At 30.9% G+C, this 18,372-nt stretch overlaps 6 protein-coding genes across 7 annotated transcripts; 5 read left to right on the top strand and 1 right to left on the bottom strand.

The window, feature by feature from the left end:
* Window positions 1–1,565: 1,565 nt before the first annotated feature.
* Window positions 1,566–4,486, top strand: LOC109608930 (elastin). The gene is made up of 3 exons (XM_020025492.2): window positions 1,566–1,806; window positions 1,995–2,795; window positions 3,675–4,486. Exons 1-3 carry the CDS (start codon window positions 1,792–1,794, stop codon window positions 4,458–4,460), a joined length of 1,602 nt encoding a protein of 533 aa, XP_019881051.2. The 5' UTR covers window positions 1,566–1,791; the 3' UTR covers window positions 4,461–4,486.
* A 587-nt stretch (window positions 4,487–5,073) lies between these two features.
* Window positions 5,074–6,269, top strand: LOC109608937 (uncharacterized). The gene is made up of 3 exons (XM_049969835.1): window positions 5,074–5,157; window positions 5,354–5,881; window positions 5,973–6,269. Exons 1-3 carry the CDS (start codon window positions 5,140–5,142, stop codon window positions 5,979–5,981), a joined length of 555 nt encoding a protein of 184 aa, XP_049825792.1. The 5' UTR covers window positions 5,074–5,139; the 3' UTR covers window positions 5,982–6,269.
* Window positions 6,270–7,373: 1,104 nt separating this feature from the next.
* On the top strand, window positions 7,374–8,222 carry LOC126266264 (uncharacterized). Of its 2 annotated transcripts, none has more exons than XM_049969902.1 (4): window positions 7,374–7,562; window positions 7,613–7,698; window positions 7,761–7,914; window positions 7,973–8,222. In XM_049969902.1, exons 1-4 carry the CDS (start codon window positions 7,553–7,555, stop codon window positions 8,095–8,097), a joined length of 375 nt encoding a protein of 124 aa, XP_049825859.1. In that variant the 5' UTR covers window positions 7,374–7,552; the 3' UTR covers window positions 8,098–8,222. The 2 variants fall into 2 exon arrangements, 1 of the variants encoding a protein (XP_049825859.1); XR_007548699.1 differs by having other exon boundaries at window positions 7,380–7,554.
* A 300-nt stretch (window positions 8,223–8,522) lies between these two features.
* On the top strand, window positions 8,523–9,367 carry LOC109608917 (uncharacterized). The gene is made up of 5 exons (XM_020025476.2): window positions 8,523–8,658; window positions 8,714–8,816; window positions 8,874–8,959; window positions 9,023–9,179; window positions 9,232–9,367. Exons 1-5 carry the CDS (start codon window positions 8,605–8,607, stop codon window positions 9,345–9,347), a joined length of 516 nt encoding a protein of 171 aa, XP_019881035.2. The 5' UTR covers window positions 8,523–8,604; the 3' UTR covers window positions 9,348–9,367.
* A 19-nt stretch (window positions 9,368–9,386) lies between these two features.
* On the bottom strand, window positions 9,387–12,174 carry LOC109608918 (uncharacterized). The gene is made up of 5 exons (XM_020025477.2): window positions 12,099–12,174; window positions 10,154–10,329; window positions 9,991–10,076; window positions 9,699–9,852; window positions 9,387–9,635 (listed from the first exon to the last, which is right to left on the bottom strand). The coding sequence occupies exons 2-5, from the start codon at window positions 10,326–10,328 to the stop codon at window positions 9,568–9,570; spliced, it is 483 nt and encodes a 160-aa protein (XP_019881036.1). The 5' UTR covers window position 10,329; window positions 12,099–12,174; the 3' UTR covers window positions 9,387–9,567.
* Window positions 12,175–13,742: 1,568 nt separating this feature from the next.
* Window positions 13,743–17,703, top strand: LOC109608900 (sensory neuron membrane protein 1-like). The gene is made up of 8 exons (XM_020025453.2): window positions 13,743–14,031; window positions 15,469–15,626; window positions 15,695–15,839; window positions 15,919–16,167; window positions 16,225–16,436; window positions 16,502–16,787; window positions 16,845–16,970; window positions 17,028–17,703. Exons 1-8 carry the CDS (start codon window positions 13,783–13,785, stop codon window positions 17,310–17,312), a joined length of 1,710 nt encoding a protein of 569 aa, XP_019881012.2. The 5' UTR covers window positions 13,743–13,782; the 3' UTR covers window positions 17,313–17,703.
* Window positions 17,704–18,372: the final 669 nt, after the last annotated feature.

Here is an 18,372-nt window from a genome sequence, read left to right as displayed (position 1 = left end):
TGTTGAATGTAAATATTTACAATTTTTGTAAAACTTTGATATTACCTGTCTAGGATAGATTATGATTGTATGAATATCACAAAAAATTAAGGGATTAGTCAATAATTTATCGGTTCGCTCTCACTTCCCAGAAAGATCAAGTACATTCGAGAGTAAATCTCTAAAACAATCTTACTAACAACAAATGCTTGTAGAATAATTGTTTAGGATAATTTCAGTTAGTATTACAAATTTCTGTAATACAATTATAACAATAACAATAATAATTCACATGAGTCACCAAAAGTACATACGTATTTTTGTAGGATGATTTTTGAATTGTAGATCAATTAATTAAATAATGTTTCAAGTAGTTAAAATGAAATAATTTTCTGCATAAATTAAATGAATGTACGAATGTACGCCTACCGTACCAACCGGCGCTGCACTTTCTTTGTTAGCCACAGCGCGGCGTCCAATAAAAAAACAACCCCCACAATTTTTAAAGCAGCTATAATTATGTAGGTTATGAATAACAATAATTACTTACCATATTATAATCAGAACATTTACAGTTCGCATGACATTTAGAGTCTTGTTTCAGTTTTCTAGTAGGTTTACTAACTACCATTTTCCAGGAACCTTGACTGTAATAAACACTTACTTGTATCGATTTCGTTCGGTTTATAAATTATTAAAAATTTGTCTTATTATAATGGTAGAAAATTATCTGTAGATTCAATATGAATGAAAATGAGTTAAAATATCACAATTTTAAAATCAATTTTAATATAATTAAGTTTTTTAATTTTGATGTTTCTGTAAGTAAATGGAAATGTTACAGCAATTTTACTTTCAAAAAATTTTATTATATATCGAAATCAATCAATATTAAACAATTCAAATTACAACTTAATTATTATTAAAAGTTAAAACAATGAATTTTTCATTAATATAATCAGTTTTTCAATTTACTATAAAATATTCTATGATTACAACGTAACAAAATTTAAAAGCTACAAATAGGGAATAAATTTACTTTTATGGTAGTCAAAATAAATGTATTTAATGAATGAATTATTTACTCTACTTTAAGAAATTATTAAAATACAATTTACGCATTACTCAATCACTGACAATTTTGCTTATATATTTGGTACGTTTTAAATAAAAATGGTATCTACTGCAACATAAGCAATATGAAATACATATTGTGTCGTAATACATAATAATACGATTTACATCTGTTTCCGCCTAAACGACAAGTGACTCTCAAGGTTGATGAAGTAGATTTTTATTCTCCAATACTTAATTAATATCTTAACACTGACAATTAATAAAAACAGTTTTTGTTATTTCACCAATTTTGAGTCGTTGTGAATCAATAAATCTTTTATATAAGAAAATTACTTGTTCAGTTTCATTTATTCTAAAATCTTTGGCAAATTTAATTTTTTATTACTAAATTTTTTGTAATTTTTTTAACCAGTATGTGCAAGAAACAGCCATCTGTTAGATAGATAAAATAGATCATATTACGAATAATCTGTTTTGCGGATATAAAATTAAGTTAACGGAGCTAGATATCAATACCAATTACAAAAGACCAAGTTGCAGAGTCAATTGCGTTCATGACATATTTAACCTTCCCGTTTCAAATACATATGTATCAGTGAAAGTAAATCGCCCTATTTCATATGGCCATTTTGAGTTGGGGTTCGCTGGATATGGTGGGAACGTGTTGATTTCATATATAAGAGTGACCAGTTATCAGGGGAGCAACATTCAAACAAAACACATCCGATAAGAAAAATGAAGACTCTTCAAGTAAGGCTTTTCTTTAGAATTACAGAGCATGGAGTGCAGTGCAATTTGTGTGAGAAGTGAAGTGATATGCAAACTGTCTAGGACATGTGAAACAATTTCCTCGGAAGGATTATTTTCGGCTCCGTTAGACAGAAATTGCACCATCACTCTACAAGAAAGAATATTTAATCTAATGTAATATTTTATAGGTGTGCGTTTTGGTACTAGCCGTGATCGGTTCAATCACAGCCAGCGATAGCAAAAAGGAGAAGCGCGGCCTCATTGGACTGGGAAACGGCATCGGCTTGGGCGGAGGACTTGTTTCCGGAGGTCTCGTGACTGGAGGACTCGGTTTAGGATCCGGCATCGGTCTCGGAGGAATTGGTCTTGGCAGTGGACTTGGAACAGGCGTGGCTATTGCAGGAGGAGCCCATACTGCCTCTCACACCATCACTACCATCAACAGAGCCATCGCGGTGCCAGCTCCAGTACCAGTTCCCGTACCAGTCAACCGTCCAGTGCCTGTACCAGTACCGCAACCCATCGCAGTTCCAGTAGACCGTCCAGTACCAATTCCACAACCAATTCCAGTACCAATCACCATCAATCGTCCAGTACCAGTTGAAGTTCCCCGTCCGGTCCCAGTACCACAACCAATCGCAGTACCAGTTCCACAACCTGTCGGTGTACCAATTGGAGTGCCGCAACCAGTCGGTGTTCCCGTTCCAGCACCAGTGGCTGTTCCGGTTGCGACTCCGGTAGCCGCTGTCGGTGTTGTAGGTAATGGAATTGGCATTGGTGGAAGCTTAGGAGGCGTTGGACTTGGTCTGAGAGGAGCTGGCATAGGTCTGGGAGGAGCTGGAATAGGTCTCGGAGGAGCCGGAATAGGTCTTGGAGGAGCTGGGGTAGGACTTGGAGGAGCAGGTTTGGGTCTCGGCGGTGCCGGAATCGGTCTTGGACGCGGCATTGGAATTGGAGGTGGATTAGGACACGGTGCCATTATTGGACACTAGATTCTATGTTTGGATGTTAAAAGTCGTCGCTCGTAGATATAATTGTATATATTTGGAAACTTTTTGTAATTATTTTTATTTATATCTGTATGTATGTAAATAAATTACCATGTGACAAACTAAGATATTTTATTTCTAATCAAGATTATGTTTCATTACTTTCAAAATAGATTTTTAACTAAAAACTACTCATAATTCAATTTGTTTTAACAAAAACCATCAAAATTACATATATTGAAAATGAATATTGAATTGGTTTATTAATATAAAGAGAATGCTTATATAATACATATGATTTTAATTTGTGACAAGATAAATTTATTTTTTATTATTAAGAAACTAAACAGACATACTTTACATTTTTAATTTTAAAAATATTTATGTACTTAATAATTCCAAATTAATAAAAACTGGCTAATAAAATACATAAAGTGTCACATTATGCAGGATAATTTTTTAACAAACCTAGTATTCATTTGCGACACTGCAATGACATACCTTTGCATTGGTAAATTATATTCGTTTGATGGTAGATAAATGTCCGTTCGTTAAAATTAAACAGATCACAACATTCAGTTGCAATTAGTTTGATTTTAGGCTGCAGTTAATAGCACATAGTGTTGCATTTGTGACACATCTAACCTTCCTGTTGCATATATGTATCAGTGAAAGTGTATCTCCCTATTTCATCTTATAAATTTAAGCCCTGCTTTGCGATTCTGGGGGAAACGCCTTGATGTTGTATAAAAGTCAAAATCGTGAACGGCCAGCAACACTCGAACATAATTCACACAACAAACAATATGAGGGCCTTACATGTAAGAAAAATAATTTTATTTCTCTTTATAAACAGTGATTTATAATTTTCTGTGTTAGGTTTGCTCCCTGGTATTCGCTATGATTGGATCAATCACTGCAGAAGACGCCAAGAAAGATAAACGTGGCCTCATTGGTTTGGGATCTGGATATGGTTTGGGCCACGGCGGTCTAATCTCTGGAGGTTTAGTTGGGGGTGGTATCGGCTTAGGACCTGGCATTGGTATCGGTGGAGGTCTCGGCGGAGTGGGAATTGGTGCAGGACTTGGAGGAGGTGTAGCTCTTGGAGGTATCAACACTGGAAGTCATACAGTCACCACAGTAAACAGGGCAGTACCAATCCCAGTGCCAGCTCCCTATCCGGTTCCAGTGAATCGCCCCGTTCCAGTACCGGTACCACAACCAGTGGCGGTCCCAGTGGATCGTCCAGTGCCAGTACCCCATCCAGTACCAGTACCAGTAGAAGTACTTCGCCCAGTTCCAGTGGAAGTACCTCGCCCCGTTCCTGTTCCTCAACCATATGGCGTGCCAGTACCGCAACCAGTTGCTGTACCCGTAGGTGTACCCCAACCATACGCAGTACCAGTACCTGCTCCTGTACCGGTCCGTGTGGCAACACCAGTAGCTGTTGGTGTGGTCGGTAGCGGCGTCGGATTGGGAGGTGGAATAGGACTTGGAGGTGGCTTGGGAGGTGGCCTAGGAGGTGCTGGAATTGGAATTGGATCTGGAATTGGATTAGGAGGTCTGGGCGGACTGGGAGGATTGGGAGGACATGGAATCGGCCTAGGTAGGGGTATCGTAATTGGAGGAGGTTTAGGACATGGGCATGGTATTATTGGTCATTAAAAAAATAAACTTTAAACAACCTGTCTTGTATATTGTATATACTCTGATAATTAATTAATTAATTTGTTTTTATTTATGTGTAAATAAATTACTTGTATCAAAGGATTATTGTGTTATTTAAATTTTATTAACAATATTTAAAATTTCAAAAATTACAAAAAAATTTGTTTATGTATGAATTTATAATTACATGTCATTTTGTATATACTTATATTGAAAATACTCTTTGGAAACTCAAGTATATTTTTTTGACAATTCGAATAATTATAATTTGAATATGTGAATAGGTAAGTAAAAAATATTATATATTCAATAATACACATAAATATTCAACAATATTTTTAAAATAAAAATATTGTTTAAAAATAAACTGTTTCAGTTATATACGTAATGTAAATTATGGACACACAAAATATGTTTTTAACTAACAAAGTAAATCAAAAGGTGACAATTGAAAAGGACAGAGAGGGGACAATCTTTTGAATTGGAACATCGATTCAAATTCACTGCAAAAATTTGCATATAAAATTTTAGTGATGCGCACATTTTAAAATTAATCTGCTTTTAAAAATGGAGAAAGTTAATTTGTAGGATGCGGTTCTTATGTAAAAAAGAACTGGTATAAAAGAATCAGACTAAAATTTTAACAGTCACTTTTTAAATTTTACTTCCTAATAACATGGAGGACAAGGTTCTGGTAAGTTAATTTAATAGAACTATTGATTTGTAATTAACAACAATTAAAATTTTTAATTAGATAATAAATTGATAAAATCGATAACATGAATATACAATTAGAAGACGACATTTATTAATATTCTAGTGTAACGTAATAAATTATGTGTACCGGATTCCTTTAAATGTAAAATTAATAAATTACATTTTATTTTTAGTTTTGGATATTGGAATTTGTTTTGGTCATTACTGCATCGTGCAGTTCGATAGCAAACCAGGAACAAAAACCGAGAGGAAAAAGAGAGCTAGATGGATACGATTATCAAGCTCCGGCTCCTGGTTTACCACGTTTGACCTACAATGCACCAAGTTTCAGCTCTGCTTTGCCTCCTCCACAATTTCCTTTTCCCTCTCTTCCTCAAGGATTCGGACCTGGACCTCAATTATTCAAACCTGTCACCAGATATACCAGAGTGTATCCTTCTTCAAGTCCACTAGGCCCGTTGTCACTGAGCTTAAGATCTAGCGGGGGATTAGGATTAGGATTTGCACAAATTGGTTTTGGACAAGGACTGGGACAAGGAAATTTGGGATTAAGTTTTGGACAAGCAAACTTTGCAGCGCCACCATCAGTTTATGGTGCACCACTTTCTCGTCCGCTTCTTCCAGGCCCTTCCTTGCCGTTATTTCAACCTTTCACCCAATACGGTGCTCCAAGTTTCCCGGCTAGTCTACCTTTGCCTGAAGTAAGTTTATCGAGTATTCCAAACATGTCGTCTGTGGAATACGGTCTACCTCTTTTAGCACCAAGCTCACCTGCTTTTCAAAATTTTCCAGCATCGCTGAGTAGCACAGCTAAAGTACCGTCCAAGGAATTTGAGGTACCTTCTGCATATTCATCATCAACATCATCTTCAATAAAGGGACCGTCGGATTTAATTGGGAAGAAAATCTCAGTTTCCTTTCCGTACAGTAGCTATTTACCTAGTAAGTCCATCAATGTACAAAAGGGTTTCTTCGCCAAACTATATTCACGACTGTTCGGATAAAAAGATCATTCTATAAAAACTAATTTATTCTTTACACTCTTTTCTATATATGCTTGTATTTTTTAATAAAAATTATTTCTGTATACTTTTTTTGTTTATTATTCATTATTAATTATTACATTATTTCATCAACAATAACCGATTATGTAAATACAAACCGATCGAATTATCTAATTTATTACTATTTATGAAGATGCCAACTTTCTACATTCGTACATGAACTTTGGAGTTGGTTGGGAGTGTTGACCCACGTATAAAAAAAACTTTCTAATTTAATGCACTGAGTACATGAATCACATGTTAATTAATTTTACAAAAAAAAGAAACAGTCTTCTTCAAATGTCAGCTTTTGATGAAACATTAAATTTTGCTTTATGTTAAATAATTAGACACCATAGATATAGAAAAAAAAACAACTGGGTTTTTCTTATTTCAATTTGTTAATAAAAGTCTAAAACAAAAACTACATAATTAAATTGAAAAACACGTGTTGTAATTAATATAATAGAGGTAATGGTAGTTAATGTAAAGCAGCCAATTTCGAAAACAAAATTGCAACATGCAATTGAACACACGTTCTTGAAACGGTGTACTATTTCTTACCCATTTGAAGCAAAAGGACTGTCAAGGTAACAAGGTTGAACTAGAATGTAGCTGCGACTTTTTTCCATTTTTATTACAATTCTTCAAGTAAATAGGTATGATTATATTAATATCTTTAACTGCGTACTAACAAGTATTGGAGGTTTTCGCAATGTGTGACAAAAACAGGCGGTCGCAATGGAAATAGCAAATTTGATTCGGCGTGCTGGCAAACTGGTTTGTTACGCGAATGCATCGAGCAGGATGTGGATTCAATGGACGCACAGCGTTTATTAAGACTTTTTCTAAATCAACTACTATTTCGCAGTTCTTTGTCACAATTAGTTTTATCCGTAGAACAAAATTAATAATAATTCACTTATGGATGGGTTAAATGGATTATACTCATCTTATTAAACCATTGTTACATCAAAATTTAAAAATATCTATCGGGATTATGATCAATGAATGTAATCAATAATTTTTATCTTACATGTCAAGATTTCACTATCGATAAATTTCCTATTGATTACACAGTTTATTATTTAGTGATATCGCCTAAAATGTGAACAAAGATGCATGCTAACAAAAAGGAGCATGTTAGTTTTGCAAGAGTTGTAATTGCCTTTTTTCAATCTGTAAGTACACACAAAAATAAAAAGTCCAGTTTAACCCGGAACACTAATTTTAGGTTGTTTATTTTATACTACTTCTATTAATATGTTTTCTGTCATCGCTCCTACATTTAACAGATAATGAGTCTCAAGAAGAAACATTCAATTCGCAATGTACGCATGTGCTATTAATGATGTCTATGATCATTAAACTAATCTTCTATTTTTTTAGTTGAAAAGTATATTGTTTTGGCAAGTGGAGTTTTCCTCATTGCTCCATTTACTCTCTCTAATGTATTAATTCTAGGAATATTTCATGTTAGTTTCCGCCTGTATTTGTACATTTGATTATACAATTTACATGATTTTTTGTTTTACAGAAAAATGTTAGGATTATATATATATGGGTTAAAATTAATTTAGGCACAAATTCTGTTTTGGTCGGATGTATGCTTGCAGCCGGAATTTATATTATTGTAGAAGGAACACTCTATGTCGGTTGCAGCCTTGTGGGAGTGTCACTGATTCTTGCAGGTAAATAAATAAAAGCGGTAGAATAGCTGAAACTAAAATTGTGAGTCATTTTACATAGGTTTTGCGGGTTATTTCACATACATGGGCCTGAAAATCATAGAGGAGATTCGTACAATGGAAAATAGCGAAAGGGATGAGACCGTGAACTCAAGTTCAAGTGACACAAGTACCGAAAGTGCATGATCATACTGTAAAAATTAAAATGCGATTTTTGAGTATCAATCATAATTTTAATAATAGTAATACGAATAAAATAAGCAGAGAATTCAGAAATCATTTTGATTGATAAGCTTAGATAAATAATTTTAAATAAATTAACGTTTTTATATTTATCTATATGACTTGGTTATCTATTTTAACAAAAGTTTAATCTAAAATATAATATTTAATTAATTTTTTATATTTAATTTTCACGTACCCACATCCAAGTTTAGTAAATAACATATTTCTAACATACATGTACGTACGTATTTATGTATTTTCACAATAAACTGAAGAATTGGCCAATGCACATCATAAACAATGATTCAGTCGATGATATTATTAAGTCATATCAGACGTATTCAATAAAACAAACAATTTTATCATTTCTCATTATTAATGATATCTTATCTCCGAATATTTAGCGTGCCATTAATCATCGTCCATTCTTGATATAGACAATACTGGTTGTTAAAATGTCAACAAAATATGCCTCTGTTGTATCCTCTTAACACTAAATACTTAACAGTTTTTTCACAATGGGTAAGCTTTTATTTTGTCAATTTCGTTAATTTAATTTATATTAATATTGTTGCAGGGTGTTTATTTTGTACTGTCGTTTGTGGATTTGATTATTTTTCTTTTGCCACACTTTGAAACACAGTATGATGAATCTCACCTGAAGATATTTATTTCAGAATGTAAGTTTTAAATGTGTACCTAATTTTCCTTGTATAATAAGTAAATTTTAATTTTAGTTCAGCGATATGTGATTGTAGGAGTTGGAGTTTTACTTTTTCTACAGTTTTGTTTATCATCAATGCTGATTGTTGGTATATTATTGGTATAATGCAATGATTCACCGAGATTTGCTTATAGTTTATATAGTGACGTGGTTTAATTTTAGGAATCACCGGGAATACTTAAATTATGGAAAATATTATTTATAATAACACTAACTCCACTTATAGTAACAATGATTGGATCTGGAATATATATGATAACGGCACATACCGAAATATATCTGCCAATAAGTTATATCGTAATAGCATTGTTACTTATTGGTACGTATTTATATATTATAAGAAACAAACCCAATTTTGATTAAAATGGTAGCTTTTAGTGTTCATACTTTGTACATGGTGAAAAAAGAGGAAATACGATTGGAAGCGAATATTATACGGGGTCTCATTTACAATGAGAAACCTTCAGTGTTTTATGTAAGAATGTGATTAAATAACCAATTGTGTAATTTAATTAGTTTTATTTCATTTCTCAATATACTTTGGGTGAAAAAATGTAATACATAAATATCACAAAGTACAATAGTACAAAGTAGAGACGTACTAATAATTATAATTAATCACTTATTTAAATTTAATACTTTAACGGTAGAAAAATAAGAAGAAAATTATATGCATCAAGAATTAAAGCAACTGATGATTGTTAGATCTAGAAATTAAGGCTCTTTTGGAATTTAAACAACCTATAGACAATAGAGTATATCCAAACACCAATACCTAAAAATTAAAGATTATTAGCAAAATTACTAATCTACCTTAAATAAGTATATTTATATTTACAGCTGAAAACTGATGCAAATATCAAATTGCCAATGACAAACTCCGCTGTATCAGTTGTACTCTGATGAACTAATCTGGTGACAGTGGCAATAATGTATAACATCATCAGAACGGGACTGTAGATCAACCACGGTACCAACAACTTTGGACGATTCTAAAATATTGTCTTATATTATATATATATATAACAAAAATATTCAATTTATTCAAGTGCATAAATAGATATGTAAGTTTCTTAATAAGTTACCAGACATACAAAAAAAAGAATCGGATACAATATATTTTAACTCACCGTTTCTGCACCAAATATAATCATAATAGAAAATATGCATTTTAGACCACTAATAATTGAACACAGAATCAGGAGGGTCTTTAGTGCTAAAATCACAATATTAAAAGAATATAGACCAATAAACATTATTAATTAATTTAAAAAATTAATGTGAATTATATACCATCTTTTCCTATTACTTCAGTTGAATTTGTTATTTCAATTATTTCGGTTGGATGCTGGACGTAAGATGATGATAAACACATCGACATAAATGACAATATGCTGGAAATTATTCCGATAATAATTGTGGCATGTTTCAAGCTTAGCCCACACCCTGTAGAATTGTCCAGTGTCATCCTAAAACAAATTTATAATTAATAGTATTAGGAGGTCATATTATCCTTTCTGGAGCATTAGTGCACGTTTCTTGACTGTTACAAAACAATTTTAAAGAAACAAAGAAATCCTTTAATGAATATAGGTTTATATATATTCCAAAAATTATTTCTTTCTATAATATTAGATTTTTTGCTTTTAATTCCAAAAATTAACTTAATTTATTTAACAAAGGTAAAGATAAAGAAGAGACGATAATTTACTTTTAAAATGATGTAAATTCATTGTTTCCCTTTCTTGCAGCCGAGATAAACTCGACCTTAGGGTGGTAATTCTATTTTAAATCCATTAAAATAAATATATGCCATCAGAGTTTTATTATAAAAAACCTGGTAATTGTACAAAAACATGTTATTTGTGTTTTCATATATAATTACAATTTTTTTCAATGTCAATCTTATTTTTTAGCTTAATTAAAACTTAAACTTCATTGATATAAGATAAGATTAGTGTGGTGGTATAAAATTTAAATTTTGGTTTTATTTCTCTCACATGAATTTATATGGTAAATAAATATATACCCAGAAAGTTATAAATGTTTATTTATAATGTAAGCTAGATATTACATAATAGATTGTAAAGTACATACATTATTTACCACTAATTTAATTTAATACCTATAAAATATGTAACATATAATGCATAATTATTATTATGTTTTTATTTTAATGTAAAAAAGTTATTTTTTACGAAATGATTTTTTATTTTCATTTTCAAAAAAGCTGCAATATGATATTATATATTTGTTGATATTTTCATGCAAAGGTTTTTAGTCTCTTTGAACTCTCTCTTGTGCCATTAGGTTCGATTGCATTAATAATTGTTTGATTATTTTTTAAAATAGTACATTACTTGCCGAAACATCATACTTCACAGCTACATCTTTCTTACACGAATCATTTCCACTTCTTTTATAACCTTAAAAAATTCATCAATAGATAAAATTTATATGTTTAACGTTGTACATATCAAGGTTAACAAAAATCAATCTAGCAAACTACAACAATTACCATGTTATAAATGACTCGGTGAAATACTTTTTTAAATAGAGGTTTCCCCAAAAATTCGACTTATCGAACGTTGTGTCAAATATTTAGTTCGTATTATCAAGATATTCCAGTAATCAAATTTCGAGTTATCAAGTAAAAGTTACACATAACTTATGACCCTGCAAGCCATTGTCAACCAATTTGCCTCGAGTTATCGAAGTTTGACTGTATTTCATATCTGCGCACTTCGCACTCGAGATATTTCGATATGACGTGCGATGAAATATTTCGAATGATTTGCTCCTGCATTCTTTTGGCTAAATTTAAAATATAGTTAGGAAATGTGACATCTGATGTTTCAATCGAATTGCAGGTTACGGACATAAAAAACAATAAAATTAAATTTCCATTGCACTCTGATTTTAACATTGTCATCAGTTGTTCTAAGGTCGCCATATTTGTTTTTGTGCAACAATGTCGTCAATTCAATGTAAGTCAACTGTGAACTGCACTACACATTCGAAACACTTTCAACTGCACCACGTTTCTGTAAATAATACTTTACGAAAACATTACGTCATATGGCTGCCATATTGCTTTGCACAGATTTGTAAATAAACAACTTAACAATTTCTAATTGAACAAACAAACAAACAATATTATTATACAAAAGTAAAAATATTATTATTATACAAAAGTAAAAGTTAAATAAAAATTATTAAATATATTCGAACGAATTACCTAGTTTCAATACAAGCTATCTAATATGAGTTCACTTTGTTGACTTGGTAACGATACTACCTGCGGTACCGTTTGGTACCACAATGGTAATCATAGTCCTTTTTACGGCACATTCAGCGCAGGCGCGTCCATCGAGTACGGTGGAGTTTCGGCCATTTTTTATAAATATGGCTGGGCATTCTTAAGTTTTTTTTGTTTTGTTGATTTGACAAGTTTTCGACAAGGCTTAGGAAAACTAATTAAATAATATGATGTATGTACTACCGTAGCGACATAATCTACAACAACAACTTTTTACGGTCCTTTTTTTACCAATAATATAATGTGCTTGATAATTATATAATTATTCAATTATAAGTGTATAAGTGTAAAAATATGGTAGAACTTAAGCAATGCTCAATAATACAAAATTTCAACTTATGCATATCGTACTTCAGTCTTGGCTTAATTTTGGCGTAGAAACATGGACCTTGATGAAATAGATTCATACATAAACTTGTTGAAATGTGCGTACAATGATAATTTTACAAAAACAAATGGCATGCCATAGGACATTATAAATTATAAATCGTTGTTAAATTTTTACACCGTTTATTTATTTATTTATTTATATTATATTATAGGAAACTATAAAAATTGTATGGTATTTATCAGCATCTTCGCCGGATAATCAATATACAAAAGCAAAACACTACCATTATTCATTATTAACAAAAATACAACAAATTCAGAGAAATTATTAATAAAATTCCTCATAAAGTAATAAAACAAATGATAATTTTCATTACATTCATTACATACATTAAGAAAATAGAAAGAACAGCCTTTTCGGTGCGTCCCCAGGAGCACTTATGTATTCATATTGACTACACATATCAATAATAAAAAGATATTTCCGATAAATAGGAATACATCACGAATATTTTTCTAGATGACATGCAAATTGTTGGTAGTCAATGATAAAAAATATGTGTATTTATTAGATTCACCTGCGATCAGATTTCAAGTATAATTACCCGGAATTATGTAATTATTTTCAAGGGCACAAAATAAGCAGGTTAAACATACAAATAAGCAATATTTATAATAATTAAATGGTAGCCTTAGTAGCGAACTGCCAAGTAGGTTGTCAAAACATTTCAAAAATGAGTGAACTTTGCTCATCTCATCACACAACTTTATAATGTTCGACACATTAATACATTATTATACAGTTAACAATTGAACATTGACAAACAATGAATTGTTAGAAGACTTTTATATATATATATATATATATATATATATATATATATTTAAAATGAAAAATGAATATGTATTCGTATACATTAAATGAAATTAAGACTAATATATTACCTACGAATTTATAATGATTACGATAGTTGTAGTATGCACTTTTTTTAAAATAGACCAAAGGGAACACGACATCGCTTAACCAGAACTAATATTAGAGGTAATTACTTAAATAATAGACAAGCTAGAAAGATGCATCGATAGAATAATCAGTCAACAAGCGTCATCCTATGAAAATTTATAGTCTAAAAATGTAAAAAGCGTCTGTGAACGACAAATCGTCCACCCCCACCACTTTCCTGTAAATGCGATATTAATCCTTTAAATCATCAGTTCGCATCTAATAGTCCTCGAGTAAATAGTGAACTGATAAAATAAGTCCGGTGGTTTGATGCAACCGAGAACGGTCAAGAAGTTCTTATTTTTTGTTGTACCTCAGTTACGTTGGGCCCAACGAACCTATCAAGGTTTTCAATTCGTTAACGACGCCAGAAAACATTTGAAAAACTTTCAGAAATTTAATAAATCAAAAATGAGGTTACCAATTAAAGTTCTTATCGGTTCGGGTACTGCATTCGCCTTTATTTTAACAGTTGGGTTTATAATGTTTCCGCATGTAATTAAGAATAAAGTGAAAGAAGTAAGTTTCAGGCAATTCAGCACAATATTGTAAACTAGATATGCACCATATTTTATTTAGCATTTAGTTATTTAAAATAATTTCATATCAATTATGTGACAAATAATATTTTCTATAAAAGAATTAAAAATATTTTAAATTCTTTAAAAAAGTTATCACTTAAGTGAGTATATTGTTTACAAATTGTTTACCATAAATAAAATACTGATAACTATTCATGTTCAGAATTGTAAATAGTAATTGAGAAATTTTATATTGTAAAAATATAATTTAATTTAATTTAATTTAATTAAACATTTTGAGTAAATTACATTTATAATTATACTGACTATAATTGACTGGATAATGTAACGAAAATAAAAAAATATAATTCTAATTAGATTTATGATTGACACAAATAAAGATACTTAGCCCAGTTTTGTTTCAGATTAACACAAATTGTTTTGCTTAATGAAAAGCAACAAGACATATTTCTTAATGGTTATTCATTTATAAATTTATTTTTATTTAATTAATTATTTTGAGTTCGAATTGGATTTATAAATCGGTTCCCTTTGATTTTTTGTTTCATAAGAATTAACATTAACAATTGATGAATAGAATTCAAACTTATCCAATAATTGACCGATTTTATTCCCAAACTTTTCTAATTATCATTAAAAATTTATATCTTCGACTTAATACCACAACTTCAAGTTTACTAAGTAATTACTCATTTAATCATAAGTTTCATACAATTATTTTTTTATATACAGGCAAAGTATGAGTATGTGATTTTTATATACCCTTGTACAGTACTGAGCCATATTCGTATATAATTATAACTTATATTAACTGAATGGATTAATTATACATATACAGTTAAAGATGCAGCATAATTTTTAGTAACTTTATCTCGTTTATAAACTAAACAAGCACTAAATTTGTAAATAACTGAAAACCAAATTATTAGTTATTTTATAACACCAAAAATTATATATTTCACTTAGCCAAAACTCTTTCGAGTAATTCATAAACCATCTAACAAATTTTAGGTTTTTACTTTACAAGTCCTAATCCTTAGTCACTAATTTATAAAGTAGCGAAATTTGAATATTATCCGCAACATATATATATTTTATTTTTACACCGACATGATATTTCTTATAAATAATAAACTCTCAATAAACATTCAAGCCCCGGCAATAATCCTACAAACAGTTGGGATGTTTCCCACTGACTATCTATATTCAGCAAGGAATAAAATGGATTTTTATGCAAGTATGACATTCATTTTATTCTTTGTAAAAACTAACAAACAGAATATTTCATAGGAAATTCTACTAAATTATAATACGTTTTATTACCATTACCGTTATTCACAACTATGATTATTTATTCAAAATACAAACACCATTATTATTTTTTACCAAATAAATAAAAATATTTTAATTACAGATGACCGCTTTAAAAGAAGGAAACGACATACGAGGAATGTTTTTGAAAGTACCGTTCGCATTAGATTTTAAAATATATTTATTTAACGTTAAAAATCCTATGGAGGTACAAAACGGGGCGAAACCAATTGTTGAAGAAGTTGGACCATTTTGTTACGAGTAAACATAAATTAAACAAATTTTCCATACAATCTTAAACATAAATATAAATATAAATTTCTTTTAAGGGAATGGAAAGAGAAGGTTGATGTGCATGACATTGAAGAAGAAGATATGATGATGTACAATACAACAGACACCTTTTTACCTGCTCACTGGCCTGGATGTGCTGATCCCGATATGGAGGTTACAGTAGCCCATCCTCTTATTGTGGTAAATGAAACAAAATTGAAACAAACATCTCATTTATAAACTCAAGCATTAAATCAAATTATACATACGTGTTTTTTAGGGTTTGGTCAATGCGGTAACCATTCAGAAGCCGGGTGCTCTCTCGTTGTTGAATAAGGCAATTAAATCCATTTTCAGCGATCAAACTTCAATCTTCTTAAAAGCGAAGGCAAAGAACATATTGTTCGGAGGGGTAACAATCAAGTGTGGAGTAAAAGATTTTGCAGGACGGGCAATCTGTACTCAACTAAAAGGAGCTGGATTACCTCAAATAAACGATGAGGATTTGGCTTTTTCAATTTTCGGAGCCGTAAGTGACGAAAATTTAAATCTAAAAATAACCTCATTAATGTTTCTAATGTTTCAGAAAAACGCGACGCCTGGTAAACGTTTTCTAGTTTACAGAGGAATTAAAGACTCACATCGTTTAGGACAAATTGTCAAGTACGACGATAAACCGGTCATAGATAATTGGCCGACGAAGCAGTGCAACGAAATTCATGGAACAGACGGCACTATATTTCCCCCATTTTTGACTGAGGAAGAAGGATTGGTTTCGTTCGCGCCTGATCTGTGCAGGTGACAATTCCATAAATCTTTATCAATAGATTTGGATTCAATATAGATTATCCAACAATTTTCAGATCTTTGGGAGCATTTTATGTCAGAAAAGACACCTACGATGGGATTCCAGTTAGATTTTATACTGCGAATTTGGGAGATGCTTCTAAGAATGCTGATGAAAAATGCTATTGTACCACACCTGAAACATGCTTAAAAAAAGGCCTGATGGATCTTTACAAATGCACGGGAATTCCAATTTACGCGTCTCTGCCACATTTTCTTGATTGTGACAAATCTTATTTGGATGGAGTACAAGGTCTGAATCCTGAAACTGAGAAGCACCAGATCATAATTCTTTTCGAACCTGTAAGAAAAATCCTAATGTTAATGTATCACTTCCATTGTCACTTGAATTTATTGTAGACTACGGGTGGCCCAGTGTATGCCAAGAAAAGATTGCAGTTCAACGTCCCTCTTGGTGTAAACGATAAAATCGATCTTTTCAGCAATTTACCAACTACTGTTCTACCATTGTTCTGGATAGAGGAGGTAAATAACATTAAGGAATAGAAACTCTCAAATATTTTCTTACTCGTTCATTATTAGGGGGTCGAGTTGAACATCACCTTTACAAAGCAGCTGAAGGACTTTTTTAAAATTAAAAAGATTGTTAAATTGTCTAGCTGGACTATTCTAATCGGATCACTCGGAGGTATCGGAGTAGGTGGATATTTATTTTTTAAGAAGACTGGTGAAGGAGAAATTACGCCTGTTCAAAAAGTGGAACCAGTCGACACTCTTAAAAATACGATACACAATATGAAATTCTCAATGGAAGATGAAGGTCACATTAATCATGGAATGAACAATAATGATCCTGATAAATTTTAAATATTACATTTCGTTCTAAAATTATATTTACACTATGTTTTTTTCTAAAAGACTTTTATGTTATAATTTAAGACGATAAACCTCATATTGTTTACAATGGTTCAAACTTTGTGATACGTAGTTGATTGTTGTAGATTTCGTTTCTTAGAATAGATTGTATGAAGGGTTTGAAGTATTTATGGTGTCAGATTTACTAATTTTTGTAAAATATTGATAGGTCGTTGGATAAAATATTGTACATATGTTAGTTGAATTACTTTCTTACTATTTTAATTTATTAATTAGTTCCTATTGTGTTTAGAGACTTTTGCACTAATATTTTTTGCATATCTCGTGGTTTAAAGTTAGTTCATAATTCAAGTGGAATAAAATGTATTATTATTATAAACAATTTTAGTTTTATTTAACATAAAGATCAATTTGTCAAATATAAAAAGAGGTTAAATGAAAATGTTTAAAACTAAAACATCAAGATTTTGATAAAATTACATTTTTCAATTATTTATAAGTCTCTTCTTCCTATACTTTCTTTGCTACTAAATTTCATTACTCTCCAATTAAAACTAAATCGACAATTTTATGTAATCCGTCTCAATTACCAAAATAAAATTTAAATTCATACTTGTTTTTTCACATTTAATGTATGTAACTTGATTTTCATATATGAAGACTATTGATTATCATTATTTCGAAAAGTATATATGATAATTACATTCATTTCATATGAATTAAAAAGTTTTAATAATAACTTTCAGTTCAGTTTAAGACACATGATTGCAACTAATAAATTTATAGATTCAGATTAGTTAAAAGCTCACTTTTATTATTATTAATATAATTAATATACGTACATTTCATATAAATTAAAAAATATGCCAAGCCAAGCCAAGGCTTCTACTCAGCTTCCCTGACTTGGCTTAACTCGCAGGTTTCCCTTACCGTCACCCTTGGTTCGACTACCATCCCTGTTTAGTACTTCAGTTGACTCCACCGAACTATTATATATACTACTTGCATTTCACATAATCTCTCCGACATATATATATTTAAGCTACAGTTA

Source organism: Aethina tumida, chromosome 7 (genome assembly GCF_024364675.1).
Source record: "Aethina tumida isolate Nest 87 chromosome 7, icAetTumi1.1, whole genome shotgun sequence".
In the NCBI taxonomy this organism is placed as follows: Eukaryota; Metazoa; Arthropoda; class Insecta; order Coleoptera; family Nitidulidae; genus Aethina; species Aethina tumida.
This window is presented reverse-complemented; position numbering and strand designations above follow the sequence as displayed.